Source organism: Equus quagga, chromosome 17 (genome assembly GCF_021613505.1).
Source record: "Equus quagga isolate Etosha38 chromosome 17, UCLA_HA_Equagga_1.0, whole genome shotgun sequence".
Classification (NCBI taxonomy): domain Eukaryota; kingdom Metazoa; phylum Chordata; class Mammalia; order Perissodactyla; family Equidae; genus Equus; species Equus quagga.
In genome coordinates this window covers 52,565,970-52,586,042 of record NC_060283.1, presented here as the reverse complement: position 1 = coordinate 52,586,042, position 20,073 = coordinate 52,565,970, and the positions used below count along the sequence as shown (strand labels likewise).

Sequence of the window (20,073 nt, the reverse complement as noted above, 5' to 3'; positions counted from 1 at the left end):
GCATGTGTCTTGTGCCTGAGTCTGTGGGGTCCCCCTGGGAAAGAGGCCCCTAGGCTGGAGGCCAGTTAGCCTGTCTCCATCCGGCCCTGCCCCCGGCTCCCGGGGAAACGGGAAAGGCACAGCCTCGGTCTCCCACTCGTAACCCGGGAATGAGAAGGCTGCGCAGGAGGAAGGGGACACTCCTGCCTCCAATGACGTTGGCTTATGGAAACGCGAAGTCAGAATGCAGGTGGGACCCTCCAGGGCAGCCCTGGGCATCTGCGGTCTCCCAGCCGAGGCTCTGTCCCCAGCCCGCCCCCGTGGGCACCGCGGAAGGAGACGTGGAGCATGTCTGTGTTCCTCCTTCAGATGACACCGCAAAAGGAGAAAGGGAACAGGGAAACGTGGGGACTGGGGGCCTCTGACCCCCGAAATAAGGAGATCTCCCTTCTGTACGGGGGGCCGTCAACTCAGCCCCACGGAAAGGGAGCTGGGCTGTAGTGGGCCAGCCATTCACAAAGATGGTGAGAATTCAGGCTCTGCGCTGTGGGGCCCAAGTCCTCATTTGGCTCCAGAGCAGCAATGTTAACAAAGGGACTAGGACACAGGCGCACACGCGGGCGCTACTTCTGAAGCAAAATCCTGTGAGAGAGCTCCCCCTTTGTTCTGTCCGCCCCTCAGCCCCGGCGAATTCCAGGGGGCTCCCCGACTGCAGTGGGCCACAGGGAAGGCGGGCTCGCCTTGTAGGGCTCACGGCCCACCCCCGCCCCCTCCCCAGCACGGGGCACTGAGCCCCATCTTTCATGTTACCCCCTCTTCTGTGTCTGGGGTCTGATCCCTTCCTGCCCCAGAGGAGTGGACAGGCAGCTTTGTCCCATCGATCCACCTCCCTCCTGACCCTCCTGGCAACTCATGGGAGGGAAGAGTGACACCTGGGCCTTTCCCGTGCGGTGAGCTGCTCTCGCTGGAGTAGAAGAAAACCAGGTCCTCCCCAGCAGACAGACCCCGGGCCACATTGCTGGGCTGCCCCAGGCCAAGGCCAGCAGGACACTGGGTCCAGCAGCCAGTGGCTGGCCGCCCCGGAAGTACGTCGATTCAGTTAATCCTCGTGAATCCACAAATGAGGTGCTGTTGTTAGCTCCTCTTTACCGATGAGGAGAAGTTGCCCAACCTCCATGGCCCCTATCTGCCGAGCAGGGATGCTGCCCCTGCGTTACACTGCCGCCCGCGGGCCGGGGCGGGTGTGATGGGAGAACCTAGGGGGCTACAGGCCCCGCTGCATCTGTGCCTCGTGGGTCAGCAGTCCCTGCTTGGGGCCTGATTCCCTTCATCCACTGGTGGGTGCCCCCCTCTCCGTCCCCTCCCCGTGGGCAGCGGCGGCTGTCTCTCCGAGCAAGCGTAGCAGTTCTCAACTTTGGCAACGTTTGAATCTGCCGGCTGGGCCCACCGTCAGAGATGCTGGTCTGATTGGTCTGGAGCGGAGCCCACGCAGGACTTTTTTATTTAGTTAGTTTTAAGCTTCCTGGTTGATTCTAATGCAGAGCCAGGGAGGAGGCAAGAAGAATGCTGGCATTTGGACAGCTGGGTTTGAATCCTGATCCACCCCTCGTTATTCCATTGCCCGAGAGCTGTGTCACTCGCCTTCTCTGAGCCTCAGTTTTCCTCATCCCTCTGGTGGGGATGGTTTCACCCTCAAATAACAGGATAGTGTCAATGTGAGCCAGTGGCTGTGAATGTACCTCGAGAACTGTAGGACTGTCTAGGATGGGAGGGATTCTGACCAGGCCATGGCTGGAGTGAGCCCGCATGCCCCATGGTTGCCAACTCACTTGGGTCCTTTCTGTACTATTTGTGCAGAGTGCTCCTGAAGATGTCACAGTCTTCCTGCCCATCTTTGTCCCACTTGCCCACGGCCTCTAAACCCTCTAAAGAAGTGGGTGTTACCAGTGTGCGAGCAGTGCCTTGCTGTGCTGTGGCTGCAGGAGCCACACTAACTGATGTATAGTGTGACCCAAAGACTGCGGCTGAGGGAAGGCATAAATGCCCCCTGTGGGAAGATGCTTGGCTGGACAGGGATCTTGATGTCGAGCTGATCTGGAACTGAGCTGCTCGTTGAAAGCCCGGCAGTTGACCAACACTGGGACTCTACTGCCACTGTGTGGCAGCGCCCAGAACTGCAGCTGAATTTACACAGCGTCTCAGAGAGTCTTGCTTCAGAGATGGTCCCGGGAGTCCAGAAGGAGTCAATTTGTTAAACTCGAGGAATCGCGGGACTCATTCCTGCGCTGGAGGCTTGGGAGGGGACCTGGGAATCTGCATTGAAACATGCCTCTAGGGTGGTTCTAATTTGTAGAATCACCTAATTTCTAGGTGACCTAATTTGTAGGATTCAGGGCAAAAGGATAATTCAGGCCCCTTGTTCAGAAATTAGTAAGAATTTCGAGACAGTGACAACAGAGCATTAAACCGAGCCCGGGGCCCTGTGGGACTGCACAGGCTGCTGCCCAGGAAGCTGGCCTGTTCTGATGTCCTCTGAATTTGGAGTCACTGCTGCGGTGGCTGTGTCTGTCAGGCGAGGCCTGACTGCTAGCTAGCTACATGTGACGTGGTTGAGAGCGTGGGCTTGGAGGTGAGGCAGCCTTTGAACAGAATTTGGGCTCTACTACTTATGACCCATATGACTTTGGACCCATTTCTAACCTCTGAACCTCATTTACTTCATCTTTAAATATTGGGATAATTTCTATCTCAAAGAATTGCTTTGGGAACATGAAATCATTCTGACATATACCAAGTGCTGCCAACACATAGCTGGTACTGTATCCCAGGCTCGGTGTTAGGGTTTTAGGATGATGATGAAAGTGAAGGAAGATGAGACTTTGGTTCCTGCCCTGAAGGGCTGACGTTCTAGTGGAGGAATGACCCCGGCTGTGACGGAGGTGTGCCCAGGTGCACCAGAAGGATGGACATCTGTGTCTCAGAGAGGGTGCAGAGTCAGAGTTGTAAGGAGGAAGTAGGAATTCGGGGAAAGGAGGGATGTGTGTGTGTGTGTGTATGGCAGGATCCAGACAGAGCTTGAACTATGTACAATGGACGTGTAGCCCTGGCGGTGGTCAGGGTTTCCTGTGGTAAAGGGAGGGTTCAGGCAGGGGAGTAGCTGAAGAGGAGGCCGGAGAGAGCTTGTCAGGAAGGACCTGGTGTGTCATACTGAAGGATTTCAACTTTGCACTGAAAGCTCTCAAGAGCCGAGGAAGAAATTTAGGCCGAAGCTGGGCATGACTGATCTGGGTTTTAGAGAGTGAACTCCAGCTGAGATTCCAGCGTGGATGACATGGAGCGGGTGGAAGGGCCTGGCGGGAGGAAACGGCAATGATCCCGGAGGAAGTGAGCGTGATCTGAACTAGGCAGGGGAGGTGAAGCGAAGGGTCAGATTTGAGAGTTGTCAATGAGGTAGCTTGTTCCTGCGACTTGGAGACTTATCGGGTGTGGGGGTAAATGAGGAGTCAAGAATGATGCCTGGGGGTCAGGCGTGGGCCACTGGGCGGAGGTGGTGCCATTCTCTGAGACAGCAAAGAGAGGAGGAAGAATACGGGGAGGCGGAGGAGAAGGGAGAAGAGGGGTAGTTTAGAGGAAAGATGATGGTTTCGAATTTTGTTCTTGTCGAATTTGTCCTTTGTACGGTGTAAGATAAAATAAGGCAGGCACAGTACCGGAGTTTATGAGACGAGTGCAATGTGCGTTGCCTGGGGGTCGCTGGGGGGAGAAGACATCCTTGACTTTCCATTATCCTTATCCTGACATCCAATTCATGGTCAAGTCCCATCGGTTCCATCTACAAGATACTGTTCATATCCATCCCCTCCCCTCCCTCTCCTCCGTCACCTATGCAGCGGGAGAGGGGGTGGTTGGTGGAGGACGGGTAGCAGCCGGTGGGGAGATTGAAGGAAGGGGGCCGTCCCTTGGAAACAGAGGAGCGCTGATGTGAGAGGCAAGGAGAGTACGGCGGTGGTTTTGTGGCCCACTGTGTGTGTGGGGTGGGGAATGGGAAAATAAGACAGTCGCACAGGTGGGTCTAGGTTTTCTCTGACAGGGAGAAGGCAGTGTGGGGAGATGCACACAGTGTGTTGTAGACGGGAGGGGAAAGTGGGAGGGAGACGGCCCAGCTGGGGCCCCTAGTAGCTTCTCCAGGCAGGAGGTGGAGCCTGGACATTCTGTGGTGATGTCAGCCCGCATGATGGTGGGAATTTCTCCAGCAAGGCTCCGCGGTGCCCTGCAGGAGTGACCATATTGGCTGGTGAGGTTTATCCAGAGCAGGCGAGACCCGCACAAGCGGAAACTGACTGTGGAGCCATGGGCTCCCACCTCCTTAGGGGAGGAAGCAGAGCAAGAGAGTGTTGACGGATGGAAAGATAGAATGGGGGAGACCACAGACTCTCCTTCTCCACTAAGTAAAATGCTGACGAGGCAGCTCCCTCGTCCCATTTCTCTCACTGAATGGGAGAGTGGGATTTTCCGATTTTTCATGTGGAATGCATTAGAGTCCCGGGCTCAGGGTGTGGCTTCGGTGGATGGAGGTGAGACTGGTGCAGCTGCGGGAGTAACAGAGCGGCCACCACACCACTGGGGTGAGGGTGGCAGACGGCAGACTCCTGACCCCAGCCCAGTCCTCTGGATCACAAGGAGCCTAGGTGAATGTATGATCACCGAGGTGCTGTGTGGGATGTCCCAACGACCACTGACCTGTGCCAGGTGGGGGCAGGACAAGGGGAGGGGCAGCTGGGAGCCAGGATCCAAAAGGACTTCTGTAGATGAGCAGGGAGTTCACAGATGAGGTTGTAGGGTAGGGAGGAGACGCCAGGCGAGTAGCAGAGCATGGTGGAGGGGGCCCTGGGTGAGATGGGCCCTGGAGGAGGAGCCGGGAGAAGCATCCTGGCTCACCTCCCCTCCAGGAAGAAGGTAGAGTGATTAGCTGCCGATGGAGAGGCCTGGAGACAGTCCCAGGGCAGGTGGCGCCACGTGGCCTGACCTGGACCAGCATGGCCTCCCTGCACAAGACTCTTCCTGTCCCCTACTCATCAAGGCCCCTGCAAAGGAAAGCGGGAGGGCGCCTGGCCCCTCCCTGGGGCTCCTAGTGCAGCTTGCACAGTCTCCATCGTTGCCTTCACTGCTAGGCACTTGCCAAGAGATCGCCGTCTACAGAGGTGTGCACGGGCCTCTTTGGGGGTCTGACTACCCTAAGGCCTTGAGGCAACTTGGTGCTGGGAGGTCTCAGGACAAAGTGTTCCAGGGAACCTTCCAAAGGACATGTGCCCAGTGATGGGCCAACCCCCTCCCCAGGCAGGGATGCTCCCAATTACTCCACTTGCCAAGTCACTCAGTTGGGGCAGGCCACTGGGGTTCGGGCGGGGCAGAGTGGAGATGCTGCCAACACTGTCTCCCTGCAGGAGCCTGGGAGCCCCTCAGGGTGCGGACAGGGGGATGTATAAAGGGCAGTGTGCCACTGTGGGATCCGCAAATGAAGGGGGACATGCAGACCAGGAGAAGGGCCTGAGGGAAGAACGGGCTGGGGAAGGAAGAGCAACAGGGCGATGGAGGCAGAAAGGAGGACAATGTAGGGACCACGATCTCGAAGCTGCTGGATGGTTGAAATTAGAGTCACTAGCCATTTCATAGCCTCCCTCTTTACGGGACAGAAACAGCAGTGGGGGCTGTGTGGGAGCGGGAGGTGGGAGATACCGCGGCCGGAGGTTCCCAGGAGTTAACAGCTTTCAAGGCACAGGAATAAGTGACTGAAGAACATTCTAGAAATGCCTTCCTTAAAGTCCTCTCCAAGGAGAAGAGACCCATCAAATTAAGCTCACTTTATTTAATAGCATGGGCTGAGATTAAATGATAATAATAAGAAAAACAGTGGCTGGGCCTGCTGTTTAAGAGCGTTCTATGCATTAAGTCACTGAGACAATTTTGAACGGATGGAGAAGGGGGCGCCCAAGCTCTGGATGGGAGGGCAGCCCTGGGTCCCCTCTGGAGGGAGCAGGCCCTCTCTCTTCCCCAGGGGGGCCTGGCCTGAGGACGCTCCTGTGTGCTCACTCGCCCTTTGCCTACCTTCCCTGGGCCCTCGGAGGAAGCTGAGGCAGGCTAACTGAACGCATAACTTTATTAAATAAAGGCTTTGTCGTGACAAAAGACAAAGATAAGGAGTACATAAATTATAAGTTGAATAAATAGCATACAGCAATCTTCACTTTTTTAATAAAACGTGAGATCCTCTGTTTTTTTATTTTTATTTTTATTTCCTTAGGTACAAAACGCTAAACAGGAGGCGAGCTCTTCCACATTCGGGTGATTTCTTTTTCCGCTTTTTTTCTTTTGTCCACAAACTGGTTTTGTTTGTTGGTTTATTTTTTTCATCCTTTTCACCAGTAAAGATTATGAGCATTTATTTATTTATTTATTTTTAAAAAGGTGAAAACGAAAAAGAGGAGAGAACAGAGCTATGGTATGTATGTGTGTAAAACTATAAAGAACTACAGTAATATGTGCTGTGGTTATTGCTGTTTCAAAAAAAAAAAAAAAACCAAAAACCGGTAGGTAACTCGGAATCTGAAGGAATCTTGTCTGACAACTGTCTATCCTGTGGGCTACTGTGTGGTGGTGGTGGCGGTGGTGGCGGTGGTGATGGTAGAGGAGGAAGATACAGGACTCAGGCTGGTGGCCAGGGACCCGAGAGGTGGGGTGCTGGGCGTGAGGCGGCTGGCCCTCCCCACCTTCCCTCTCCCCATCCAAAAGGAGTTAAAGAGAGGAGGCCAGAGTCTGTAGAAATGGCTAAACTATATACTCCATTTGAAAACCAAGACAGTATGTTTAAAAAAAGACACAAAAACCTAAGAGAAAAAAAAGTGGAGGAAAGTGCAAAATGAGTCTTGCACTTTAGTGGTTTTAAAAATAAAGACAGTCCCACGCCCAGGTTGCCGGCAGGTAACCCCTGTGCCCTGTCCCACCACTTCTGGAGACAGCCTCCTTTCTCTGGGAAGCCACATACATCCTCTCCGAGACCAGAGGGTTGCCCCTCCTTGGCCCACACCTCTCTGGAGTTCCCATCTGAGCTGGAACCCTCTCGGGGCTGAATGGATGGAAGCAGCCACACTGCCCCACCTGAGCAGGGCTTGCGGATGTGTAGTAGCCCTGTGGCTGCTACGGAGCTAGGTGGTGGGAGAGGGGTGGTCCAGGCCCACCTCCCCAGAGGAGGTTGACTGTGTAGGGTTACCATGGAGACCACTGAGGTGGTGATGGGAAAATGGGCAAGGGGACAGGAGAGGGGACCACACAGGGCCTCCTGGACCTCCCGTCCTCTCCCATGTCGGGGTTTGAATGTCTCCAGGCCTGGCTGTCCAGGCCTGGCTGTCTGAGGAACTTTCGAGTCTCTTCCTTCCCAGATGCCCTGCTTTGCCTGGTGGGTAGGGCGGCTCTGGGGAAGGAGGATCAGTCCTGGCTAAGCCTCCCTCCATCACCTGGCAGCAGTGGGAATCCACAGGGATGTCTCCACTGCTGGAGTGAGGCGTGAGTCAAAAGGGGGATAGGAAGAGACCTCCTGTTGGGCTGGGGGAGCAACATTTAGACTTGAGGCCATAGAATACCGGGAGCTTAAGGCCTCTGGGTGGGTGGGCAGTGGCCAACAGGCAGCCTGGAGTCAAGATGATCCCTGCTCAGGACTTCACAGCTGGCAGCACTTCACGCCTGCCTTTCTTCCCACCCAGCCCAAGGGAGGGGTGCCATCTTCCTCAATGACTCTCTCCCCTGGTCTCCCCACTCTAGGCTTAGGCCAGACCTCCCCTTTGGGAGGTTGTGTTGCTTCTGTCATGAAGGTCCAGCGTCCTATGGGGAGTGGCCAGCTGACCAGAATCACCCCCTATAAGCCTTGGAGACTCACAGGTTTGGGTTAGTTGGCATGAACTTTGGAAAGCTGAAGAGACTGGTGGAGTTAAACCAGGCTATAATCCCTCACCTGATGGCTGACAGCAAAGAGCCGATGTGAGGCGCAGAGGCCCAGCAAAGTCCAGTAAACAGCGTGGGGGAGAAGAAATAGCCCCTCTCAGGAACCAGGTCCAGGCCTTGGGAAGGGTGGGGTGGGGGATGCAATTCCTGGCTCAGTCTTTTCTTATGGAGAATGGCTCCCCAGTATCCACTCGGCAGATCCCAGTTAGACGAGTGCTCAAGATCCAGAGAAAGAACGGCAGAAGGAAGATGAAGTGGGAAAGGTTTACGATACTGGCCTGAGATGTAGAAACGAGAGTCGGGGGCTCGGGGACAGTTGCACAGAGAGATGGGGCATGCTGACACAGCAGGCCAAGTAAGTCCTCAGGGCTGCCATCCCCATCGGGCCCTTTGTCCTATGAAGATTGACCGCTCTCCCATCCCCACCAGCTGTGTTGTTCAGGGGAGCGGGAGACGTCCCCCACGTTCCACGGCTGCGAGTTCTCCACTAGCTGAAATCTATGTGCTTCTTTGCTGTCTCTCTTCACTGCCCCAAGTTTCTTGTTGGTGGTGGTCTCCATGGTGTCATGCCATCAGGAAAGAGGGGAGACAGCTGTATTCACAGCGAGAAGGGGGCTCCTTTGTCAGTGTCCGAGCCTCCTTTCCTGGCAGGCCATCTCCAGCCTCAGGGGATAGCCCCAAGGCCACCCATTTAAGGAAAACAGTGGAAAGTGGGATTTTTCTTGGTTCAGCATCTGGCTGCCAAATGACAGCACCCCCAAAGCCTCCATTCCCTGCTGGTCCTGGGCCTTTCTCCATCCTCCACCCCAGGGAGGGGCTGCCAGGACTGGCCAGAGTGGACGAAGAGCTTGAGAGACCCTCTGGCCTCAGTCCCTTGTTGCAGGGTGAAAGTGGGCATGTGAGCACATAGTCTTGTCCCTTCCAAAGCATGCCCAGTCTCTACTGATCCTCACTCCTGTCCAGCCGCTGAAGTCTAGGACCCACCTCAAGTTACTCACCTTCCCTGGCTCAAGGCCTGGATTAAGTTCATTTCTCCATTACAACCTGCTCCCCCATTTTCCTCTCTCCTTCCTCGTGATTCCAGAGGGCTCACAGAGAGGGGAGCTGGGGAAGTTCCTCCTGGCTTTGTCTCCTTTCTGTTGCTTTACTGCAAAACTAGAAGGGAGCAGTCCGCCCCCTGATCCTGCAGCCCACTGACCCTCACTCCATCTGCTCTGGCCTGAACAATCACTTTTACTGTTTCCCTGTATTTAAAGCCTTTTCGCCTCCATCTCCTGCTTTGCCATCTCTCATTTCGGTCTCTCTCCTGCTCTGCCAGCATGAAGACTGAGAGAGGCTTTCAAAATGCAGGCTCTGTCCAGATGAAATGGAAAGGCTGGGCAGGACCAGCGGGTCAAACCTGCACCTTGGGCTCGTTTGGTGTGGGGTCCAGGGACGGTGACTTCTGGAGGGTCTGAAGGCTCAAAGGGGATGCGCTGGGGAGCACGGTGGGTGCTCCGTTGAGTGCTCTCGTCTACCTGGCACAGGGGTTCACATGAACACACGTGCACAAGGGAAGTCATGAAAAACCCAACCTGTGTCCCACAGACGGCTGAGGGCAGCAAATCTGGTGCCCGGGGTTGTGTTAGAAGAATATGGGTTTTCCTGGTTTGCCCGGAATGAGGAAGCTCCTCAACGCCCCCATAGGAACTACTTTGAAAAGTTAATGCAAACCTTTGAAAGAAAGGGAGGAAGGAAGGAAACAAAGAGAAAGAGAATAGATTTATATGCCTATACGTGACTATATGGAGCCTTGTAGATAAATACAAGCCCACGTTTTTTTTTCAGCCTATCCTCCCCCCAGAGGGTGTGCTGCTGCGAATTGAATGCAATGAGGTGCTGAAACCACACGCTTCGTTCTGCACGTAGTTTAGTTCCCCGGAAGAACCAGTCTTTCCACTGTTGGAGTGTGTGTTGATTTCTAAGTCTGCAGGGGTGTGCTATATGCACACATACTTCATATGGATGTACCCGCCTCGGAGAACCTGTCTGTCTCATATCACTCACTTATTAATTTGTTTTGTTTTGAGAGGGATGGAATGCGTTTTTGTTTTTATAAATTCGGGGGAGAGAGAACGCTCTGCTGGGGTGGCAGGATGGGAAGGACAGGGCTGGAGCCATACAGCTGCTGGCTGGAGGAGGAGACAGACCCGGGAGAGGCACCGACACCTTCGTCTTTTCCTTGCTCCCCCTGTGACCCATCCAAACTGGGAAAACCCTAGGTGTGTCATCGAACGTCACATGTTGGGCCATCTTGTTTCCCCATCTCGGGCCAGGCTGGACAGCAAGGTGGAGCCATCCACGGCCCAGTGCACCTGCCTTCTCACCCATTTTCCTCTTCTCCTTTTCCAACTCTGTCTTTCCCTGTCTGTTACACATATGCTTACCTCTCTCTCCCTCTCCCGCTCCCTCTCTCTCTCTCTCTCTCTTTCTCTCTCTCATTCTTCCTCTCTTCCCTTCCCTGTTCATTCAACTTGCCTCGAAAAGAAAACCATTTTGGGGGGTGTCTCCTTAGCTTTCTGAATCTCCATTGTTGCCATTTTCCAAGTTGAGACCTTGCTAGAGATTCCGAGGTCCTCCGTTTCCTCAAATAGATAGATATATGTATTCTTTTCCCTTACATGAGATGAAATGAGTGGCGTCCTGGGGTGGAGGGAGGCTCTGGCTGGAGTTGGGGCTGGGGTGGGATGGGGCGAGGGAAAGACGGGGAGGGGAGGCGTCACTCCACGTTGCTGCTGTCGAAGGTGTGGCACTGGAAGTCCCCGTCGACGTACTCCATGCCGGGCAGCTTCATCCCGTACTTGTCCACGCACCAGCAGATGCCACGCTTGCGGCCGCGGGAAGGCTTGCACTGGGGTGGGGGGAGCGACAGGCGGTGAGGGCAGCTGTACCCCAGGATCCGCTCCTGCCTGGCCTTTATCTTCCCCACCCGGGACCAACTCTTGTCCCCAGAGAGTTGAGGGGCTGTACCCAACCCTGGGGGTCCGGCGTCCCCTCTGCATGGAGAGGGCCCTGGGGAAAATGCTAATTTGGGCAGTCTGCCCTCGGTGGGCTCCTACACCTCTTTTTTATGTCACCCATTCAGGGTCCTCCACCTTGGTATTCTCCAGAAAGCTACATGATCTGATGATGATAATAATAATAATAATAATAATAATGATGATGATGATGATGCCAGGAGGCATAACTTGTACAGCTTTACCATGCACAAGATACTACTTCACACTTGTATATGGCAGGAGCTGATCAGCTGCTTTACAAGGATTGTCCCATTATTCCTCACAGTCGTGTGAGATCACAGGTACAATTCTGCATTTGACATGAGAAACCGGAGGCAGAGACGTTACTAACTGAGGAAAGAGCACACAGCTAGTAAGTGCAGAGCCAAGAACTGACCCAAGGCCACCTGGCTCTTGACCCCTGACTTAGATGAGGTCCCTGTGGAGCAGCAGGGACACCAGGAGGGGACTTGATAGAAACGCCACCTTCTCAGGGTCCACCCTGACCGAACACTTGGATGCGCTGGGGTGGGCCTGCAGCCAGTGTCTGAGCCAGGCCTTGGGATTCTGGTGCCCTGGGAGGTCTGAGAACCACTGCCCTAGGGCCTGGTCCCACTGCCACAGGCTGAGTCTCACTGGGTGACCAGTCATGGGGGTCCCCAAAGGGTACGTGGGCTGTGAACGGGACACAAAATGATTCCAGGTGGCACGCTGTAAAAATACGTTCTAAAGTCTTATGTGTGCAATATTTATGTGTGTGTGCATCAGAAAATAACACATCAACATGCGATGGGAGAGTGACACAAAGTTTCCTTTTAAAACGAATTCATGAAAACAAGGTGAATCATTAAATCCAGATGGTGGTACGAGCTTGGTTGTTGGAGGGTCGGGAAACACTACTGCCAATGCCAGAGATCCTGGGCATTTAGAGGTAGAGGTTTTCTGGCAAGGGCATCCCAGGGGCCCTCCGGGCTTGCGGGCAGGGGCCGGGCATACCTGCTTTCTCTTGTAGAATCCCTTGCGGTCGCAGTTGGGCAGGTACACGGCTCGGGGCACCATGCGCGGGCTGGCTTTGAGCTCCTGCAGCGAAGCCTCCATGTGTCGGCGGCAGGGGCCCTGTGTGTGGACGGGGGCATGAGAGGTGTGGCAGGTCTCAAGTGGAAACCACCTGCGTGCAGGACGTGTGGCCTAGGGGGCGGGGGCTAAACCGTCTGCGGGAAAAGTGGCCGCTTTTTGTTGCAATAGTTGCTACCAAAGGTCCTTCCTCCCTCTCACCCATCATGCACCCTGGGTGTAGAAAGGATGCAGAACCTGCATTTGACCAGGTACGAAGGCGTGTTACCCCATTTGTCTTCCAGGCCACCCACCCTCAGCTCCTCCATTCTGCTGAGTAATTAAGTGCAGAGGTGGCTGTCTGGGGATGCTCTGGAGGATGTTCCGTCTCTGGCGAGGTGAGGACACAGCTTCAGGGCGTACACACACCTGGCGTGTGCTCGCTCTGGTGGGCTGGCACCTTCCTTGAGCACTGCCTCTCCTTTCCAGCCAGATAAGTCCTGGCTCCTGATAACTGCCAGCTCTGAGAATTCTCCTGAACCCCAAGCTGAGCTGCCATGGTCAGTGGTAGGTCCATTCCTAGGTCTAGCCTAAGCACCTCCAGCTGCCACGAATGGTCATGTAGAGGCAGGGAAAGGTCAAAAGTCGGGGTCGGGGCAGAGTCTGCCCAGTGTGGATGCAGAAGGAGATGGGGAGAGAATCCTCAGGACTCACCTGCTCAGACTCCTGTCTCATCTCCGGCGCAGAAATGACCCGGGGGTGGGCAGTGTTCTCGGCTCCTCCCACGAACTTGGACTGGGTCAGCTTCTTCCTGCGATCCTTCTTCACCGCCTCGGCCTTCAGCTCGGAGATGCGGGTGTGCTTGGGCCGGAAGACCTTGGGGGAGTAGGTCTCCTCTGCCATCTCGGAGGTGGTCGGCTCCTCGTGTTCCCTGGAGTCTCTGTCTGCGGGGGGCAAGGAGGGAGGATGCAGATCAGCCTTTGGGGGCTGAGACCCCACCGTGCAGGGCTCCAGGCTGGGAGGTTTGGGTGAGGAGACCGGGTTTCCACCCTCCTGGGGCTGACCGGATGGGGGGAAAGCAGAGAAGTAAGGCAGAAGAGCGAACGCTTATGTAAGTGGTGGGAAGTTGCCGACACACGACCGGAGTCCAGAAGAGCGAGTCGAGTCTAGGAAGCCTTCATGGAGTGGGAGGGTCTTGAAAAAGGAGGGAGAGGACATTCTGGGGGCTGGAAGGGGGCATGGAGGAGGGGCCCATGGGAGAGCTCACGCTGTGGTAAGGGGCTTGCTTGCTAGGGGGCTGGCTATGTGGATGAGGCAGTGGCTGCAGGTGGGGCTGCCATGTCAGAACACAACCTACAGTTCCAGGCTGTTGGAGGAAAACAGGGGACAGCCACGCAGGGACAAGAAAGGCCTCTTGTGAGGTATTTGTGCCTTCAGAACTGCTGCAGTTGAGATATATTAGGACTTGGGAAACCAGGGGCAGGAGGGTCCTGGGGGTCTGGACTAGCAGGGTGGTGGGGGCCACCATGAAGGGCAGGAGGAGGACAGAGCCAGAAATGTGGGGCCTAGCGGGGAGCAGTGCTGGTGGGCGAGGGGACACTGAACCCTGAGGCTTGGCTCCCTGCTCTGGCCCAGAGCCGGCTCTGTGCTCTGGGCCCTGGGAGGCTGGAACATAACCCAGCTCCAGGCCAAGAGAGGCCGACAGCTGGCTGGGGCAGGCGCAGTTATATATAGGAGTGACATGGTGACAGTCTATACTTAGCTGACTTATGACCTTTAAAGAAGTAGGACTTTGTTCATTTATTTGTTGATCTGTTCATTCTACCCTCCTGGCCTTTTCTTGGTCCACAGATCTCCATTCAATTGTTATTTCACAGGCGCCCTGCCAGCCTCGGCAGACCCAGAGTGCAGTGGTCTTGGGTTGCTTTTCCCAGGTGACGAGGGTGTGGCCAGGATGCCCACATGAGACCAAGGACAGGGCAGTGCAGTGGGGGCAGGGAGGCCTTTGTCTATATTGCCCTCTTTCCTTTTCAAATTCTAGAAAAAGGACATAGGGCTTTGGGACGACCCCATATGACTCAAAACGGGTGAAGGAAAATCTGTTCTCCGTCCGTTCCCGCAATCTAGGCTACCCAGGAGCGGTGATGGCAAGGTGTCGGGGACGGAAAACAGAAGGAGAGCATTCCACGGAGGTGGGGATGAGAAGGGCAGGGAGAGAGCAGCTCGGGAGCAGACACTGTTCTGTGTCCCAAGCAGGAGCTCTCATCTCAGCCCAGGGGAAGCTCGCTGTGTGCCAAGGGAGGCACTGGGAGACCTGGCCTCACCCTGTCGGGGCGGCAGGTGGCAGGAAGCGCACGAGCACCTGTCTGTCTCGCGGCTGGGGATTTGTCAAATTTAACTGAATAGGGATCTGATCATTAAGGGCCTGGGAGGGAAGCTCCCCGGCCTGCAGTGTTCTGGGTGGTCAGGTGATATAGGAATGTAACCACAGGCCAGGAAGAGAAGAGGTCCCCGGAGAGGAGATGATGGGCAGAAAGCAAATAGCACAGCCGCACGCAGGATCTCCCGGCACCCAGTTCAGCAGCAGACTTGCCAGCCCCCACCTTTAGCAGCCCACTCCACTCCCCTGCCGCCGGGTCTGGACTCAGGGCCTGACTCCACTCTGCCAAACCTGCTGTGCTGACTAATCCACACAGTGACGTGCCTGGGGGCTGGGATGTAGCCTTCTAGACCATATTAGCTAAAGGAGTGATGTTTCCGGGCAAATCAAATTTTCTTGGTTGTGGGATGAGCTAGAATTGGGGTGGGATGCAGGGAGGAGCCAAGCTGGTTTGGGGAGCTCTGTACAAATTGAAAGGCTAGGGCTCTGTTGTCTAGTAACTAGGGCCCAAACCTGAGGCTCAGGACTGGGGGAGGAGGGGTGAGGAGAGGAAAAGCTAACTATGGCTGCTGGGCCCATCTTACTGAGTGACTTGGGACACTTCACTCCACCTCTCTGGGTGTCACCAAGCATTCTAATCCTCAAAAAGCAGGTGACTAGAAGGGTAGAGCAGAGGGCAAGAGAAGGTTGGCACTGAGAAGCTGGGAGCATTTTTGGGGGGCATGGCCACACCCCTTCCCAATCAAGATTGTAACCAGATGATGTGAGGGGGGGAGGGCGAGAGGGCTGGGTGCTGACCAGGGCACGGGAGAAGGATGAGCAGCTCCCTCAGGGGCATCTGTGGAGCTGGCCTCCAGGAATCACCTCTTCAAGGGGAGAGCCCAGGATGCCGCCCACCCCGGCGGCTGGCTGTACCAGCTCCTGGGATCCTTCCAGTATACCATCTAGTCCATGCCCGTGTCCAAGCCGAAATGAGTACCTACGCCATCCCAGGGGAACTCGTCCCAGTTCTTAAAGACATCTGGGATGCACATGCCACCCATCCTCTCTGTCTCTTTGGTCAGAGGGTGTCATTTCACTTCTCTCTGGCTTGGTGGACATGGAAGCTTGGTGGCTCCTGGCCCGCCGTGTACGACCAGCTCTTCTCAAGACTCTTCACTTTTGAGGACTTTTTCTAAGAGCGCTGTGGGCCGCCCTTAACCTTGAGTCTCCCTCCTGGGAAGAGGATGGGGATGTCAACAATGGTTCGATAGACTTTGGGGCAAATTTATGTGACCTCTCTTAGTGTCTTCTCTGAAAGTGTTGGGGCCAAGCAGTGATACTCCTGGAAGACGGAGTGCAGATCCCTGTATCTTCTTTAAGGAACTCAAACACATTCGCAAGCCCTCTCCCTTTCCCCCAGCCTCACCTCGCCGGGACTTCAGGCACATTGTCCCTAGTTTGCTGGTTCTTTGGCTGCTTCTGAAGGGCAGGCTTAAAGTTTTGATGTGTCTCCTAGGTTTTGGAGCCACTTAACCCCATGGGACCTGTTACTTAGGTAGCAGGGGAGTCGAGTGTCAAAGACACTAATCAGGGTCTTGTGGCACCTGTGGGCTCCAGAGACACAGCGGAAACGTGGAGCGGAGCCAGGGCAGAGCCACGAAGATTAAAGGGCTGGAAAGGAAGAGGGGAGCTGGATGCCAGCGCCAGCTAGCCCTGTGCAGCTGCTTTGAGGCCGAGTCATAAATAGGCTTTCAGTTCTGGAAAGGTTTAAGTTTTAGATAAGACAAGAAGGCACAAGCAGCCTGGCAGCTCCTGAGCTATTTCGTCAAGAGGCAATGGGCCGGGGCTGCAGAAGGGCTTCAGGCGGGATATAAGGGAGGACTTCCTGGTGAAGCTGCCCCGCATGTGAACAGCAATGGAGGGAGATTAGCGCAGTGGGTTCTAGAAGCTGTTGGACAAACAGGTCAATACCTCCATACGGCCAGTAGAGGGCAGGGGAGACTGATGGCCACACAACATGTCCCCGGTACTTATTTCTAGGGACTGTAAGCCATTTCAGAGTCTGGAATTTGTGTGCCTCTCTCACTACTTCTCTGACAACCATCCAAACCCTCTCCTTCCCTCTGTGTGTCTGCAGCATGCAGAGGGAGAGAGATGGACAAGTGAGGACTGGAAAGGACCCATGCGAGGGGGACGGTGGAGGAGGCAGATGTGGCAGCTGGAGGGGAAGGGGCGAGGCTTATCTGCACATAACTCCCTGCTGTTTCTTTAATCTGCAACTGAAAAATGATCAGGGTTAGAAAAGAAACCCACCGGAGCCTTCCTTCCTTCCTGTCTCTAGGCATCACTTTGAAAGGATTCTGCAGAGGATGGGAAATGTGTGCTGCTCAGTACTGTTCCCTCCTCTGGGAAGCTGGGGAGGCAGAGTCCTTTAATTTCCTGTGATCTTATCCAATGACCAAGGAAGTGAGGGCTATGATATTGTCCTGATATTTACCTTTGTGGTAGGCTCTGATTCTGTTCTGACTTCTACCCTAGTCCCGTCAGCCAGCTCAGACCCTCCTTCATTCATATGGTGCTGCCTGTTCACACTGGTGCGGCAACATGCACCGAGACGCATGTGGGAACACAGGCCCTCCCTGTGACAACATGAACACCTGCTGAGGACCACGCCATTCTGCAAACACAGAGCGGCTCTGGGTGCAGGCTTGGCTGCTGTGGACCCAGAGCATCCTCAGGTGGGTAGTGCTGTTCACAGCACAGGTGCACAGTGCGCTTTCCCTGCCTGAGCCCCCACTGTCTCCACCCCTCCGTCTTGCCGCTGCTGTCCTCTCATAGGGGAGGATGGTTTAGCAACAGAACCAGGCACTTTCTCATCCCACCCTGTTCCCAGGTCACAGTGACTGGACGGGTCCAGGTGGGGACCTGCTGTTCCCTGCAAGCCATCCTTCCATTTGGAGCCCTTGATCACACCCTGGCCCCATTCACAGCCCGGGTCCAGGCTGGTGCTAGCCTCCCACTCTGTCTTGACTTCATAATCAAACTTAAGAGAAACCTGAGGTGGCCTTGATATTGGGATTTACTTCCGGAAACTGAGGTGTACTTGGAATTCACAGCTCAGGGAGGAGGCAGGGCTTTGCCAGGCCACCTGGACCTGGAGAGAGGAAAGTCTCCTTTTCCAGTCAGAAAACAGGATGGGTTTGCCCCGTGTCTCCTCTACAAGGAATGAAGAGGGGAGCCGGGTTTCCTCTGGCTCTCCTTCTGGCTCCCTCTGTGGAATTTAAACAGTCAACGTTTTGAGGGAAGAGCTGTGTTGTCATTTCCTCTCCAGTGTGTAGTATTCAATAAATAATCTTTAAATGGAGAGATGCATGGATCTGCTCAAGAGACAGAGAGAAGTGGGTCTCGAAGCATTTCTGTCACATAAGCTGGGGCATGTTAGACCTCTGGATGCCCTGAGAGGTCATTCCACTCATGCCCTGACTTCAAGCATAATAACTGCCCAGAGGGAGCAAGGAGGCAGGAGGAGGAGGCTGCAGGGGTGGGAGAGAAGTAGGCGTCCCCAGGATTTCCTGGGTTTCTTTGGCCTAAGGCTGCACTGTCCAGTACAGTAGCTACTAGCCACATGGGGCCATTTAAACTAATAAATATGAAATCAAATTATAAATTCAGCTCCTCAGTGGCTCTAGGTACATTTCAAGTGCTCCAGAGCCACTGTGGCTAGTGGCTACTGTGTTGGACAACACAGATATAGAATATTTCTATCATCGCAGAAAATTCTACTGGACAGCACTGGTTGAGGACGCTGATTCATATCTGGGTGTGCCTAGGTGCTCAGTGCCCCCTCCCCACCTTGCCGTTTCATAGCCAGCCTGCAGCCTCCTGCTCTTCGCTACATGAGGCTTATGGGAGAATGATGGATCAGCAGCTCCCTATTTAAAAACCCTGAGACGTCTCAGTCTCCCGGAGTCTGACGGGCTCCCAGCTGTGGATGCCAAACGACTCCGTCACACTGTGTGTGGGTGCCTTTGCAAGGAGAGAGGGGACGGGGCTGCAGGGAGGGGCTGTGGAGCCTGCCCGGGGAGCTGCAACGTCCCTCCTCCCACTGCTCCATCCCTGACCAGTGACTGCCTTGCCCCAGTCTCTCTTGGAAGACACTGTTTTCTTTTCCTCTGTGGTCAGTAACAGACGTGCATGTTCTGGGCTCTTTTTAACCTGAATTATGGGCTGAGAAGGAAAGGAGTCTGACTTTCCAAGAGGAAAACAAACTCAAACAACCATCAGCTGAAGGAACAGTGGCAAGAAGGGAGGCGTTGCAAGAAGACACTGGAGGGGAGTCCTGCTGACTAGGGGTGAGTGGCAGAGGCGGGGAGCAGATTCAGAGTCAATGACTGGATGCTGAGGGCAATAGGCTTACCCCACGGAGCTCCATCACAGCCCTGAGCCCATTTCAGGCCAGGAGAACTAATGTGGGCAGGTGCGCTAAACCAAAAGGCAAAGTCAGCCGGCGCAGGCATGTAACATCTCTATCCTGAGCAGAGAAGTAAAGATGCCATATGGCCAAACGGGCAATCATTCCGAATCGGGAGCCAGACTCTTCACCTTTACCCCTCAGTCACCCTTCCTGGAGGAAGGTGGGGCTGCTACCACTGGTTCAATAAACCTCGGCGCAGAGTTACACGGACCTCTCCTAATCTCTTCCTCCCTCTCTTTGCTTTGGTTTTCTCCTTTGAGTTATGGGGAGGATGATGCCAGCCCCTTCTCCACAGGGTCATCATGAGGATTACGAGAGTTGATGTGTGCTAATTAACTCTCAGCACAGGTCTCTGCTGCCTCTGACTTCCCTAGTTCCAATCGCCAACTCAAAATCTGGTGACAGGTGTCTACTTTCAGAGCACAAGGTCTGAGGCTCCCAGGACTGCAGACAGGTCTGCTGGAAAGCGATGGCTCTCCGTGTCTCCAGGAGGCTGGCTGCCACAACTAGTCCCCACTTAGAGAGCTCCCCCCCGGGAGTTCCTCCCTGTGCAATCCCCTTCCTTCACGCTGCATTACGGCACCAGCTCTCCCTCCCAAAAGGTGGGGAGAGAAAAGGCGGAGATGTGGCAGGTAAGAAGTTGTGATGCTCCCCTGGAATGAAAGGTGGGGGTCCGGCTCTCACATCTCCCACTGTCCAGGGACCAGAGGTAAAGAAGGGTCTCCCTCATTTTTTTTTTTCCTGGGGAAATTAGGATTCAGGGCCATGACTCTGGTGCACATTTCTTCATCCCTGGGAGGCAGCTGGTGATAAATTTACCCATAAGAAAGACACACTTTGCACAACTCCCAAGATGAGTATTTCCAGTCTGTCTAGGGCTGGGGAAGGTGGAGCATGCTCAGTAGAAACGTCTCTATCTGTTCCCCGTACACACCCCAAACCAGGAGGTAATGGAGGGGCCAGGTGAGGAGCAGCCTCTGAATAGAGGAAGGGGAACTGAGGAGGGGGAGGACGCCCCTGGCTGTTTCTCTGGCCTGGCAACACTTCCACTTGTGGTTCATCACAGCCCATTCAGAATATGATGCCTAGGAGCTGCATTCCCCTCAAAGTCCTGCAAAACCAGAAGGGGGCAGCAGGGAGCACACGGCTGGAACTTCTGCTTTTCTTCCCCC

The 20,073-nt window shown here is 54.8% G+C and overlaps 1 protein-coding gene across 1 annotated transcript in view; it reads right to left on the bottom strand.

Moving 5' to 3' along the window:
* Window positions 1-6,249: 6,249 nt before the first annotated feature.
* The window catches only part of IGFBP5 (insulin like growth factor binding protein 5), a 21,390-nt gene continuing 7,566 nt past the window's right edge, over window positions 6,250-20,073 (bottom strand). The window contains exons 2-4 of the mRNA XM_046643225.1: window positions 12,780-13,009; window positions 12,009-12,128; window positions 6,250-10,864 (exon numbers count right to left, since the gene is read on the bottom strand). Of these exons, the coding sequence (XP_046499181.1) occupies window positions 10,733-10,864; window positions 12,009-12,128; window positions 12,780-13,009 (482 nt within the window). The 3' untranslated portion in view covers window positions 6,250-10,732. The remainder of the gene's footprint in view (window positions 10,865-12,008; window positions 12,129-12,779; window positions 13,010-20,073) is intronic.